Raw genomic sequence first — 13,266 nt, 5'->3', positions numbered from 1 at the left:
CATATATAATAAATACATACAAAGTACATATTTAAAGTCATGAAAGAAGAAAGATAAGAAACTCTGTCAACTCTGAAATGTATCTGTAGTAACAATACCATACTTCAAAGAATAAGCATAAAGTAAAAGATATTTCCCAGCAAATTAATTTGTTGATGGCAGATCTGCTCTGAAGATCTAAAGAATTGCTAAAAGTAAATTTTTCAGACTAAAGGAAAATGATACCAAATGGAAATTTCAGTGTCCAGGAATGTACACTGGACATAATATAAGTACACGTAAAAGACTTTATATACATTCTCTATTTAAAAAGTACATGACTCTAGATAAGTAGAAATAATTATAATTTTATGTACACGTATATTTAGTGCTGTAAAAGAAAGTATGGAAGGGAAGAAAGAGAAAAACAGGTGGCACAAATACAAGTAACAAATTTTAGGCTGAGTACAACTAGGTCATTATATACTTAAATAAACCAGAACTCTAGTGTCAAAGTAGAGATTTTTAGAGTAGATGAGTAAAAGTGAGGCTTAACTGTATGCTGTTTACAGAAGATACTCTTTAAATACAAAGTTAGCTATTTTGAAAATGAAAATACTGGGAAAAGACCTTCAGTGCAGATAGTAAACAAAATCTGAAGTGACCATATTAATATTAAGTAGTCTTTAAGATGTTAATGGAAGCAGAAGGGGACATTTTGTAACGAAGTGGTCAATGAATGGAGAAAACTTAGTTAGAAATGTCTGTGCACCTAATAGTAAAAGTTTCATGTTGTATGAAACAAAATTGATAGAAATTGGAAGAAAAATTCAAAAATCATCATTGGAGGTTATAACATGCTCTCAGTCAACAGTGGACTAAGTTTTAAAATGTTTAAAATTAACTAAGATAAATAAAAACTGGCCCAGATGTTTAGAATATGGAAAAATAAGAGCTTTCCCACTTGGTGGAAATGTTCGATTTTTATAACCACTTTGGGGAGAAATTTGGCGGATTTTTATAAAGTTAAACATAACTCCTTCCCTTTTACCCAGCAATTCCTTTTCTGGTACTTACCCAAGAGAAATAAAAACATATGTCCAGAAAGGTCTTGTTCAGGAGCACTCATAGGAAATGTATTCATAATACCCAAGCTGGAAACAATCCAGATGTCTAGCAACAAGAGAATAAACAAATTGTGGCATTACTCAGATATAAAAAGGTGCTGACTACTGATATAACTAAAAACATGGATAAATCTTGCAGATGTATGGAGTATAAGAAGAGTCAAAGAATTCAGTCTGTGCAGTTCCCTTCATGTACATATACTGCAGCAAACAAATCTACTGAAAAATCGACAGATTTCTTACTTTTGGAGAAATTACAGCATAGGATGAGGGAAGACTAGACTGCATGTAGTATTGGATTGGAATAAGAGGAATCTTACTTGTGTTTTTAATATTAGATTAATATGTGTGTGTATATATGTGTGTGTATGTATATAATATATGCCTTTGTGTAAGTATACACACAAAACAAAGATTCTATATCGCTGTCCTGAGAAGACCCGAAACACTAATACTCCAGTTGCACTGAGCCCTCCAGGTGCCCCATTTAGGGTTCAAAATACCAATTTTCCGTAACAGGAACCAGGACTCTTAGACAAAAGACTGAATCTCAAGTTGGGTCAGGGAAAGCACTAGGTAAAGTTGACCTTCTTGTGTCAGAAATTAAGTGTGATCATTTTTGGGGGACCCATGATAATGTTGCCTGTTAATTTCAAAGAGGAAAATAGTAAGTTTATAAGGAAGAAATTTGTCATGCACCTCTTTAACCAAGACCTGCAGCCTAAAATCACCAGTAATGGGACAGAGTGGCATCATATGACTCTTGATAGGGTGAACTGAGAAAGTCTTCAGCAGCAGTACTGCCAGAAATGCATAAAGTGAGCCTAGTCGTGGAGAAAACCAGGTAAATCTAGATCAGTAGACATTTTACATCTAGTTTGTTTTCTTTTAATCTCAAGGTCAAGAAAAACTAACGAATGATATTTCAGATTGATGTCTGAGTGGACATGACCATTTAATAATTCATAATCTTTAGATTAGATCTAGACCTGGAGCAGATATTACTACAAAATACACTGTTGAGGCAGTTGACAGAATTTACTGTAACTAGATCAGACAGTAATGTTATATGTTAAATTTCTTCTTGTTGTCATTTTTGATAACTGTCAAATATAAGATTGTCTTTGATCTTAGAAATGTACAATGAAGGGATAAGGGAGCACATTGTCTTCAGCTTCTCTTAAATGGTACCAAAAACAGCATTTTCGTCATTATGATAATAAATATATTTAATGTTATTTTTTCAAGCATTTCTCATTATATTACATTCCAGTGTTTCTGGAGTTGTATAAACTTCTTGTTTGTATGTTTGGGAGGATTTAGAGACTAAGAATGTAAATTTATTACTTCTATTAGTCCCTTTTATATTACTACTTTGAAAAGGTTATGAAAGCTACAGGTTCTCCAGTGTCTCCATTGTACTTTTGCATATAACTGGAAGAGTGGTTCACAGATAGCCTCAAGCCTATCCGCTAACCCTTCCACGCAAGCATTAGCCACATGGTCCACTCAGGTTTAGTATGCATGTTTATTCACTGGCAAAAAAGGTTTGCTTCAGATTAGTGGTTTTTACAGCCAACATCAGAATCATTTGATGTTTTTGATAAAAGTTTAAATTCCAAATTCTGTACACTTGTTCCTTCACAAATATTTGTGAATTTCTATGTGTACCAAGCTTATTCTAGGCACTAGCCAGTCAATAGTAGGTAGAATGCCTGCCATTGTAGGATTTACATTCCTGTAGTAATGAAAGAGAATAAATTAATGATTACAGATACATATATCATGTCATACTAAGTGTCATGGAGAAGTTCCAGATGGGAATAAGGTCAGTTTTTAAATTAAAAAATTGGTTGGGGAAGGCCTCATTGAGATGGTAACATTTTGGCAAATCTTAAAGGAGATAAGGGGATGACTGCAGATACTTCAAGAAGATGTAAGAGAAAGTACAGTTTCTGAGATGCTTCAAGCTACTTGTTCATGTTCACAAAATAGGAAGGAGCACAGTCCCTCAATCCAGAGCAAAGAGGGAGAGTGGTAGGAGCTGAAGAAGGGAGAGTGAGCTCAGGCCTAATCGACGTTATTGTACTATTGTTCTTTCCACTGAACTGTACAAGCATGGTAAGAAGGAGAGCTATTAGGACATTGTTAAATAATTAGGGTGACAGGTAATAATGACTAGACAGGGTTTGCAGTAGAGGTGGTGAGAAATATCTGTTCTTTTCTTTAAATTTATTTTAAAAATAAAAGAAGGAAAACATTAACAGACATCCATTTACAAAATAGCGTAAGAACAATACAAACAATACAGAGTTACAGACAAAGTGGTAGGAAATTAACAGTGATTGCTGTATTATGTATTGATATCTTCAAAGTGATTTCTCAGGAAAACAAATAGAGACCTGCAAGATTGATCAAACAAGTAATCATTAGCTAGGGGCTGGGGATTTAGCTCAGTGGCACAGCACCTGCCTGGCAAGTGCAAGGTCATGAGTACAATTCCTGGTACCAGAAAAAAACCAAAAAAAAAGGTAATGATTAGCTGTTCCTTTCTGTAGAGCAATAGAAGACATTAGTACAACTATGTTAGCTATCCTGTATATACATACATAAATAATTTCCCCTTCTTTCCCTGCCCTTTTCCCACACTCCAGTTGCCGTTTACTTTTGAGCATTTTCCTTTCGTTTCACAATTTGTGTCACACCTCCTAGTATTTATTCACTCTTTCAGGTCTTACACTAGTGAGACAATATGATGCTTACATATGCAGGTCTGATTTATTTCACTTATGAGTATGGTCTCTAGTTGTGACCATTTACTTATAAAAGCCTTGAGTTTATCTTTCTTTATAGCTGAGTAATATTCCATTATATAAAAATACCACAATTTTTTTATCCATTTCTCAGTGGATGGACATTTGGGTTGCTTCCAGAATTGATCAATTACAGATTGTGCTGCTGTGAACATAGGTGCACCTGTATCGCTGTGATACGATGTTTTCAGATCTGGGAAAATACGCAGAAGGGGAATAGCTGGGTTGAATGGGACCTCTAGACCCACTTTGCTGAGGAATCTCCAGACTGATTTCCACAGTGGTTTCACCAGTCTGCATTCCCACCAGCAGTGGAAAAGAGTTCTATTTCTCCATAGCCTCACCAGCATTTGTTATTGGTTGATTTCTTAATGATAGCCATTCTAACTGGGGTGAGATGAAATCTCAATGTTGTTTTAATTTGCATTTCTCGAATGACTAATGATGTTGAACATTTTCTGATGTATTTATTTGCCATTTGTATTTCTTTATCTGAGAAGTATGTGTTCATCTCAGATGCCCATTTTTGGATTGGGTCTTTGAATTTGCGGGGGCTGATGTTTTTTAATTCTTTGTATGTTCTGGATAGAAGACCTTTGTCCGAGGGACAATCAGCTAAATTTTTTTCCCAGTTTATGGGTTTTCTTTTTACTGTGCTGGTGATTTCTTTAGATGTGCAGAAACTTTTCAGTAGGAGGAGATCCCAGTTGATTCTTTGAAGTATTTCACAGGCAGTTGGGTTTTGGTTCATGAACTCTCTGCCTACCCCTATGTCTTCCAGGTTTTTACCTCCTTTCTCTTCCAATAGACTTAGTGTTTCTGTTTTAATATTGAGATCTGTAATCCATTTTGACTTGAGTTTGGTGCATGGTGATAGACTTGCATCTATTTTCAGTCTTTGGCAGGTGGCAAGCCAATTTTTCCAGCACCATTTATTAAAGAGGCTCTTGTTCTTCCAGTGAGTTTGTTGGGCCCCTTTATCAAAGATTATGTGGCTGAGTGTGTTTGTGGTTGTGTCTGTGTCTTCCAGTCTGTTCCATTGATCTTCTGGTCTGTTTTTTAGCCAGTACCATGCTGATATTATTACAATAGCTTTATAGTATAATTTCAGGTCAGGGATTATGGGTGAGAAGTATCTAGATTCTGGATAGTTTGAATATAGAGCTGAGAGAACATGAAAGATTCATTGGTTAACTGTGAGAGTTCAAGGACTCAAAAAGGACTCCAAGGGTCTGGGCTTGAACAACTGTTAAAAAATGGAGCTGCCATTTACTGACATGTAAAGGAACAAATTTAGTAGGGAAAGATCTGGAAGGTGATCAAACATACAAGTGAAATGTCACTTTGGATGTGCAAGTCCCGAGGTTCAGAAGAGAGGTCTGAAGGAAAGATACAGATTTGGGAGCTGGCAGGAAGAGGCAGTATTAAAGCTGTTGGACTGGATGAGCGCATCGAGGTAAAGTATAGGAAGAGAGGTGAGGAGCCTAGGAACTGAGTCCGGCACTCCAGCCTTGAGTCAGGAGGAAGAACCATGTAAAGGACTGAAGGAAAACCATCAAGAGGAAGGAAGATGAGAAGACCTTGATAAACAAAAAACCAAGTAAAAAGAGGAATCAAGGCAGGAGAATTGATCGACATTTCGTGCTGATAGGATTGAAGAAATGACATCTAAGGATGGGATTTTGCAACACAGAAGTCATCTGCAGCCTTCACAGAGGAGGTACCCTGAGTGGTACAGTGAGTGGTTGAGTAGGCTGCATTCAAGAGAAAATCAAGAAGGAACAACTGAGGCAGCTCCTACGAAGCATTCTCCTTCGAGGTGGTTCTTTGGTGTGTTGTTAGAAAATGTCTTGTATCATATTTCTCATAACTTGGGCCAAAAATTTTTTTTCACTCACACCCTCATGTCATCCTTCTGTGCACTACATTTGAGAACACTTGACCCATCTGTGGTGGTTAGTGTTTTCCTACCTAGGCATTCTTGGGCATAGCAAGTGCAAATGAATTAAAAATTAACTGAAGACTGTATACTGCTGCTAATTCTAGTAGCTGAAATTGACAGATGTCAGTGATTTTCATCAATCTGCTTACGTAACAGGAACTTAAGAGGCCTGACACAGAAGTAAAAGTTTTTTGTACAATTCCTGGGCCAGGGATATAGCTCAGTGGCACAGCGCCTGCCTAGTAAGCACAAGGTCCTGAGTTCTATTCCCGGTACAAGAAAGAATAATAATAATACAGTTCCTGTTTCCCAGAAAGGATGTCTAATCAGCCAAAAGGAGCTAATGCATTCCAAAAATACTGACATCTTGAAAATTTCCTCTTGTGTAATCTCTACAATTCTTTATCTTAAAAAAAAAAAAAAAATTTAGAAGTACTTGAGTTTCAAGCTAACAACTTTCAGAAATTTCTGCTAAGCATTATGCATGCCTGTTTGACCAAGTAAGGGTGTCTCAGGAACTATGAGATAAAAATCAAACTTCATTACTTCATCTGCTTTGGGGAAACTGTTGTAAGTCTGATTACTAAAATGAACACTTTTTTTCAGCTTTAATGTTTTCAACTTTGTGTACTGATAAAGGAACCCAGCCAATGAGGTTTAAACGTCTCCACCCTGCTCATACTATGAAACTAGGACTGAAAGAATCTGCTAAAGTAATTGTAATATGACTTTCCCATAACTTTTTAGGCAAGATTAAATTACCTTAGATTAGGGAAGATTTTATGTTTAAATGTCTTAAAAAGACAATTTAAACTTTCCTAAGCAATTTATTCATTGATTTTTAAAATGATCCTCTTTTTATCTACCCCCAAAATTCTAAATGTACATCAATGTACATTATTATTAATTTGATATTTTTTGATATTAATTTGATATTATTTAATATCTGTCCATTTAAGTTACATATTACAATGGTAGGTATAGCTTAGCAAGGCAGTCCTGAACCCACTTTCCTACTGAAATAGTAGTGACAGTGAGTAAATCATGTTATCACGGCATTTCTTCATCTCTGCAGTGACAAGATGATAAAACTAAGAAAAAAAGATAAAGAACTCTTGTGGGACTGCTGTGGTGTATGAGCATCCCCCAAAGTCCAGGTAGTATCGGTTGGTGCCCTGGAAAGCTCAGTGCTTTCACAGTTTCCTTTGTTCTCAAAGAATAAAAGAGAAAAAAGAGTGAAGCTGTGATTGCAGTCTCTGTAAGTCAAAAACAAACACTGGAAATTCTGAATTGTTGTAACTATATAATGAACTTAATTGAGCTTTCTAACCCCAATATTTCATTACATACCACAGAAGTTATACTCCATTACACTATCACAGAAATAATCTGTGTATTGGGTAGAATGACTTCCAATAGAACCAAGGGATCAAATGTTTCAGACATGTGTATTTTTGTTTGTTTGTTTGTTTGTTTTGTTTTTCTCCGGTACCAGGAACCGAACTCATGACCTTGTGCTTGCCAGGCAGGCGCTTTTGCCGCTGAGCTAAATCCCCAGCCCCTATGTGTATTTTTTGAAGAACTACATACTGTGCGCTAGAACAAGGCTGAGTGCTGGGAATAAACAACAAGCAAACGTAGACCCTCCCTTTAATGCCTGTAGTACCTCCTAGAGAATATGTATGTGAGGGGGTGGTCTTTAAACATACATAAAGATAAGTATAATGAACCTGTCTGCTTCCAAGAATAGAGGTATGGGCAGAGAGGTGGGAGCTTGCATATAAATTGTGATAAGTATTGTTGAAGAGAAGGTGTAACACTGCTAAGTAAGATTGGGAGGATCAGGAAAACCTTTTTGAAGAAAATGCCATTTGATCTGCCATAAGAGGAATCAGTTGATTAGGGGTAACTTCACTTGTGAAAAAAATAAGAGGTACAGACAGGAAGAACAGGTTATATGGGCCTTGACGTGTAAATATGCTCACATAGCTGGATGTTAGTGAGCGTACAGGATAGGCACAGGAGGAGGCGGTACAGGCAAGAACCAGGTAGCATGCCCTCTCGTAGCCCAAGTTAGGGTTTGTTTTGTATTTTACGCACATTGGGACGCCTCTAAACAGACTGGTATGAATGAATTTTTGATCAGTCTGAGTACTGGGCAAGGGAGCTGTGACTAGAGGGGGCAACCGAGGGTGTTTCCATAGATTTGTACTGATTGGTAGTGGGACTAGTTGGATCTGTAGTTGCTATCTTTTGTATTTAATCTTAAAATTGTATGTAGCCTATTTCTCTCTCATGAATGAAAGTTTCAGACTCTGTTGGAGGAACACTTCCATACCTCAGTTGCCGACCTTTTCTGAAATGTGCCACCCGATAGAATTAAGCATGCGTTTTAAAGACAGCTTTTCATGAAGTGTGTCGGGCTCTCCATAGTTGGTACACTGAGCAGTAGGGCAGGGAGACTGCCAGACTCTTTCAGAGATGCACAGTGCAAAAGTGGGTTTTATCTCAGAAACACTTTTTCTCCATGGTCTAAAATTGATATAAAAATACTCTCTTTTAGAATGTGAAACACAGAAAGTATGCAAGGTGGAAGGCAACATATATCCATAATTGTCTGAAAAATGGAGAAACTCCTCAAGCAGGCCCTGTGGGAATTGAGGAAGATAATGGTATGTACCTATTCAAGTAAATGATTTAGTAGAATCGTAACTTCAGTAGATTATTCAGAATTTGATCAGGTCCAAAATCCATGAAAATTAAGTACAAAATTATAAACAGAGATAGCGAGCAGTAAGACTAAATTGCTGTAGTATCTGTCCACGTCAACATAGTGGCTTGGCTGTCTCGTGTGTGTAACCAAATTTCATTTCTGCATATAAAAGGCAGTCCATTTATAATTACAGAATGTGTCCAAGCTACAAAGAACATGGTGTTAATTTTGTATATCTGTTCGATTTGTGTGGGGTTTTTTTTTTGAGAGTGTAGGTAATACACATGGTAGAAAAAATTATATAGTACATAAAAAATACAAAAGTGAACATCACCACAACTTTGATCTCCTTAGATCCTACCTAAACTCAAACAAGTAAATACTACTTTTAGTTTTTGTATATTTTCACAAAGATCATTTTTTATAAGTTCACAAGCAAATGGAAATAATTATTTCTTCTCTTTTTTCACACAATTGGTAATAGATACATGGTTTTGCACTTGGCTTTTTTTAACTGTATATATATAGAAAAATCTATAATGTTATGAAGATTGTTAGATTGTTATTAAGTATTTAAAATTGGCTATTCTAAAACATGGTTATGTTTTTGGTTTATTCCTCATGACAATAGAATTAGGTTTTTTTAGAAATTTTTTTTAATACTGTATATTACCAATCTTTATTTCTCTAATGTCTTAGAATGTTTTACGTACTTTCCCTACTTTAATACTGACCTTAATCAGGGATGTTTTACATCAGTCTAGTGCTTATTGCTTCTAGTTGTCGACAGTAAAAATTTTGGAGATTGTCAGCCTGTCAGCAAGGCACATTCCTATCTACGACCAGCATGTGTTACCTGGTTTGTTTCCTACTCCTGTCTCCTGTTGTCTTAGCGTTTGGCCTACCACAAGATTCCATAGACCGGGTGACTTCACCAGCAGCATTTATTTTTCACAGTTCTGGAGGCGTGAAAGTCCAAGTCCAAAGCAACAGGGTTTGGTTTCCGTGGAGACCACTCTTGTGCACTTGCAGATGACTGTCTACACCCTGTGTCTTCACATGGTGATAGCCACTCACACACTTCCTTTTCTTGTAAGGCTGGGGTGCTCTCAGCTTAGGACCTAGCTTTAGGAACTCCCTTTACTTTAATTACCTTCTAAAAGACAGTCTCAGTCACTTTCCTCATTGCTGGGACAAAATTCCACTCTGGACATCTGCAGTTTAAAGGAGGAGGGGTTTCTTCGGGCTCATATTTAAGAAGTCCCAGTCCTGGCAAGGTTGACGACAGGGCAGAAGGGCCTGGGCAGAGAGGAAAGCTGCTCATGTGCCGGCCCTGCGGAAGCAGAGTGAAGGGAGGAGCCTGGGAGGGTGATACCTCCTACAGGGTCACCCCCAGCCCTAGGGACCTCCTCTTCCAATCAGGTCCCGCTTCGTAACATCATCTTGAAAAGCTATAGCACCCCCATGACTCAGTCATCTTTCAGAAGTTTACCTATTAATCCGTGAGGCTTTGGGGGAACATCCAGATGTAAATCCTGAAAAGCACCCTGTCTCCAGACAGAGTCATGTTGGATTAATGAGGCTTCATAGGAACGTTGGGTGACGAGTTCAGGCCATAGCATTCTTACCTGGCTCTCAAAATTTATGCCCTTATCTCTGGCTCTTCAGATTTATGTCTTTGTCTGTCTGCCTTTGTCTCTGTCTCTCGCTGTCCCTGTGCCTCTGTCTCTGTATATTTCTCTCTGTCTGTCTCTCTCCCTCTCTACCTTCCCTCCTCCTTTACCTCCCTCCCTCCCTCTTCTGTTGTGGACACTGCCCCCTGGGACTGAGACCTCATCTTTATGTCCTCATTTAACCTTATTTGCTTCATAAAAATCATATTTGGGGCGCAGTTCATTTCCTAGCACTCATAAGAAACCTTTTATTAAAATCACAGAAGTATGATTTTACTCATACTTCAGAATGTATCATCGTCTCTTCAGTTAAAACCATTCCTCTTGTCTCAGTCATCTTTCTTTGCTTGTCTGAATCCTGATGATCTGTGGTAACCTCTTCTTTGTAAAGTTACTGTATAAAATATTACCAAATATGTGTTCAGTAAAGATACTATATTCATAGTAGCATAATCTTAGAATATTTGCTACATGTTAAGCACTGTACTAGCTGTCCTACATTAATTACCCAAATCCTCCCAACTTTGGAAAATAGTTGAACATACCTGTTTATAATTGGGGAAATGACTATTTAGAGGAGATGAGTGACTTGCCGGAACTGTCATAACTAGTTACTGTAACCACGTTTTGAACCCCAATTTTGAATTCCAGCTTGTATCTTCCTATTTTACATTTAAGCAGATGTGGTTTTTTTCCTTCAGCCAGTTTGACACTAGACAGTAAAACTTACACATACCTCTCTTCCCCACTGAGCCTTTCAAGAAACATGTCAACCAATTAGCATAAGTGTTAATTTAACCTTTCATTGAGCAGGTAGTATCAACCTCCTGAGAAAGATTTCTGTGCTTTAGAAATAGAGCCTGGATTTTTAATGATTCCTGCTTCCCAGGAAATAGCCTTGTGCTTGCATTTAAAAAATATTATATGTATACTTTTTGTTAGCCAGGTATACAGGAATGAGTAAAAGTAAGACATTGTCCCTTTCTCACAGAAACTTCTCATTTCATCAGAAGTGATGATAAGTTGATAACTATTTACAGTCCATAGTGGCAAGGGGTTGGGTCTGAGCTGTCCTGAGAGTTATTTGAAATAAATCAGGTAATAAAACAGGGAGAGGCTGGGGATATAACTCAGCGGCACAGCGCCTGCCTGGCAAGCGCAAGGTCATGAATTTGATTCCTGGTACAAAAAAAAATAAAATAAAAGAAGGGGCAAAAAGAAGAGCAACTATAAAATTAGGGAGGCAGAGTATAAAAACAGGCAAAGAAAATTGTTCTGGGAAGTGAATTGGAAAAAGCGAATTCTTACAGTTGTGAGACAAATCCAGGGGCTGCTAGTAACCCAAATGGTGAATAATGACAGCCTGGGAAAGTATTGGCTGTGGAGTTAGACAAGCGTAATCAGTGTGGCTTGAGACAGTTTGATGTGGGAGAGAGGAAATGGAAGATAATTGTTATGTTCCCGGCCTAGGTGATTGCAGGTAGGGTGATTCCATCAAAGAAATGGCTAATTTAGGAGAAGCAGGTCTGGTGGAGAAATTTAAGAAAGTACATTAAGATAGTAAGGTTATTACACTTTGAAGTAGCCCATCTGGCAAGTAGATATCCTACCAAAGATTTCAGAAGGGGCTGGGATAAAAGTAGAACTTTGAAATTTTCAATGAAAAGCAAGAGGTAAAGCCAGAGTAAAATGTTGGATACCCCGGGGAGAATGTAGCTAGCCTAGGAACTAAGGTCAGAGATTGAATGGTTCTTCATATTTAGTGATTGTATTAAATTGAAAATTAAAACTGAGCCACTTCTGATACCTGGTTTTGTATACTTTTTATATACACGTTTGTAATAAGTGTAAAAATACATGCTATATTTTTAATTAACTTCAAATACTTGATTTAAAACATTTGACTTTACCTCCTTCATATGTGAGTATGTATAAATTTTGGTTTTCTGTTTGTTTGCTTTTCGAGACAAGGTCTCACCATGTAGTTTAGACTGATCTTAAACTCATTATGTAGCCCATGCTGTCCTCGGACTCCTGCCTCAGCCTCCCAAGTGCTGGGATTACAGGCGTTGCACCACCACTCTCAGCCTGCAATTATGCATGTGCGCCTCAATATATACCTTTATTGAGCTTTAAATATCATGTTGTTTTAAGGACTGTTTCGAATGTGTCATTTTAGGTACATTAAAATGCCTAATCATCAATTTTGTTTTTCAGGCCTTCTTACAGTATCCCTGCCTTCTCTAATTTTAAAGTTCTTTACTTTTTATCTGGAAAGAAAGAGGTATTACACTCATTTGTTCATATCTGGAAAACAGAAATGATCGAATCCCACGTAAATCCATATCAACATAAAAAATGGGCATACAGATTAGTTTTCTGTTTGCGCATCTTCAAAAAAATTTTCAGTGTCTCTTTTCTGACATAAACCTTCACATAATGAAAGGCTTGTATGTTAAATGCGTAATTCAGTGACTTTGGAGACATGTAATACACCCTTCTCTAAGTCTGAAACATTTCCATTACCTTCGGAGAACTACTTTATAGCTCCTTGCTAGTCAGTTCCCACCTTCAGAGACAACTGCATTTTGGTTTCTTTTTTTTTTTTCTTAGCCATACATTAGTTCTGCCTATTCTAGAATTTGAAATAAATGGAGTAGTACACTATTACTTTGTGCCAGCTTCTTTCTCTTGGAATTGTATTTGTGAGGTTCACCAGTATTTCAAGCATCGGTATTCTTTTCCATTCTACTACTGAGTAGAATTTCCTTATAATGATAGACAGTTTATTATTTCACTGACTGATGGACATCATGGCTGTTTCTATTTTGAGGCTATAATGAATAAAGCTTGAATATTCATTCACTTGTGCTTTTAAGACATACTTTACATTTTATATGTACATATAAATATGTTTTTTTCTGAGGCAATGGCTAGGGAAGAATTGTTAGGTTATATATTTTTAACTCTTTAAGAAAGTCATAAACTATTTTCAGAAATCATGCACCATTTACATTTT

General features: G+C 37.1%; 1 protein-coding gene across 2 annotated transcripts in view; it reads left to right on the top strand.

The window, feature by feature from the left end:
• The window catches only part of Vta1 (vesicle (multivesicular body) trafficking 1), a 55,096-nt gene that overhangs the window by 22,172 nt on the left and 19,658 nt on the right, over positions 1–13,266 (top strand). For both annotated transcript variants that reach the window (XM_005389255.2, XM_013516679.1), the window contains exon 5: positions 8,425–8,533. In XM_005389255.2, coding sequence (XP_005389312.1) covers positions 8,425–8,533 — 109 coding nt within the window. The remainder of the gene's footprint in view (positions 1–8,424; positions 8,534–13,266) is intronic.

This window comes from Chinchilla lanigera, unplaced genomic scaffold, assembly GCF_000276665.1.
Source record: "Chinchilla lanigera isolate Chin_1 unplaced genomic scaffold, ChiLan1.0 scaffold00035, whole genome shotgun sequence".
NCBI classification, from domain to species: Eukaryota; Metazoa; Chordata; class Mammalia; order Rodentia; family Chinchillidae; genus Chinchilla; species Chinchilla lanigera.
Note: the sequence above shows the minus strand (reverse complement) of the source record. Positions and strands in the feature narration are given on the sequence as shown.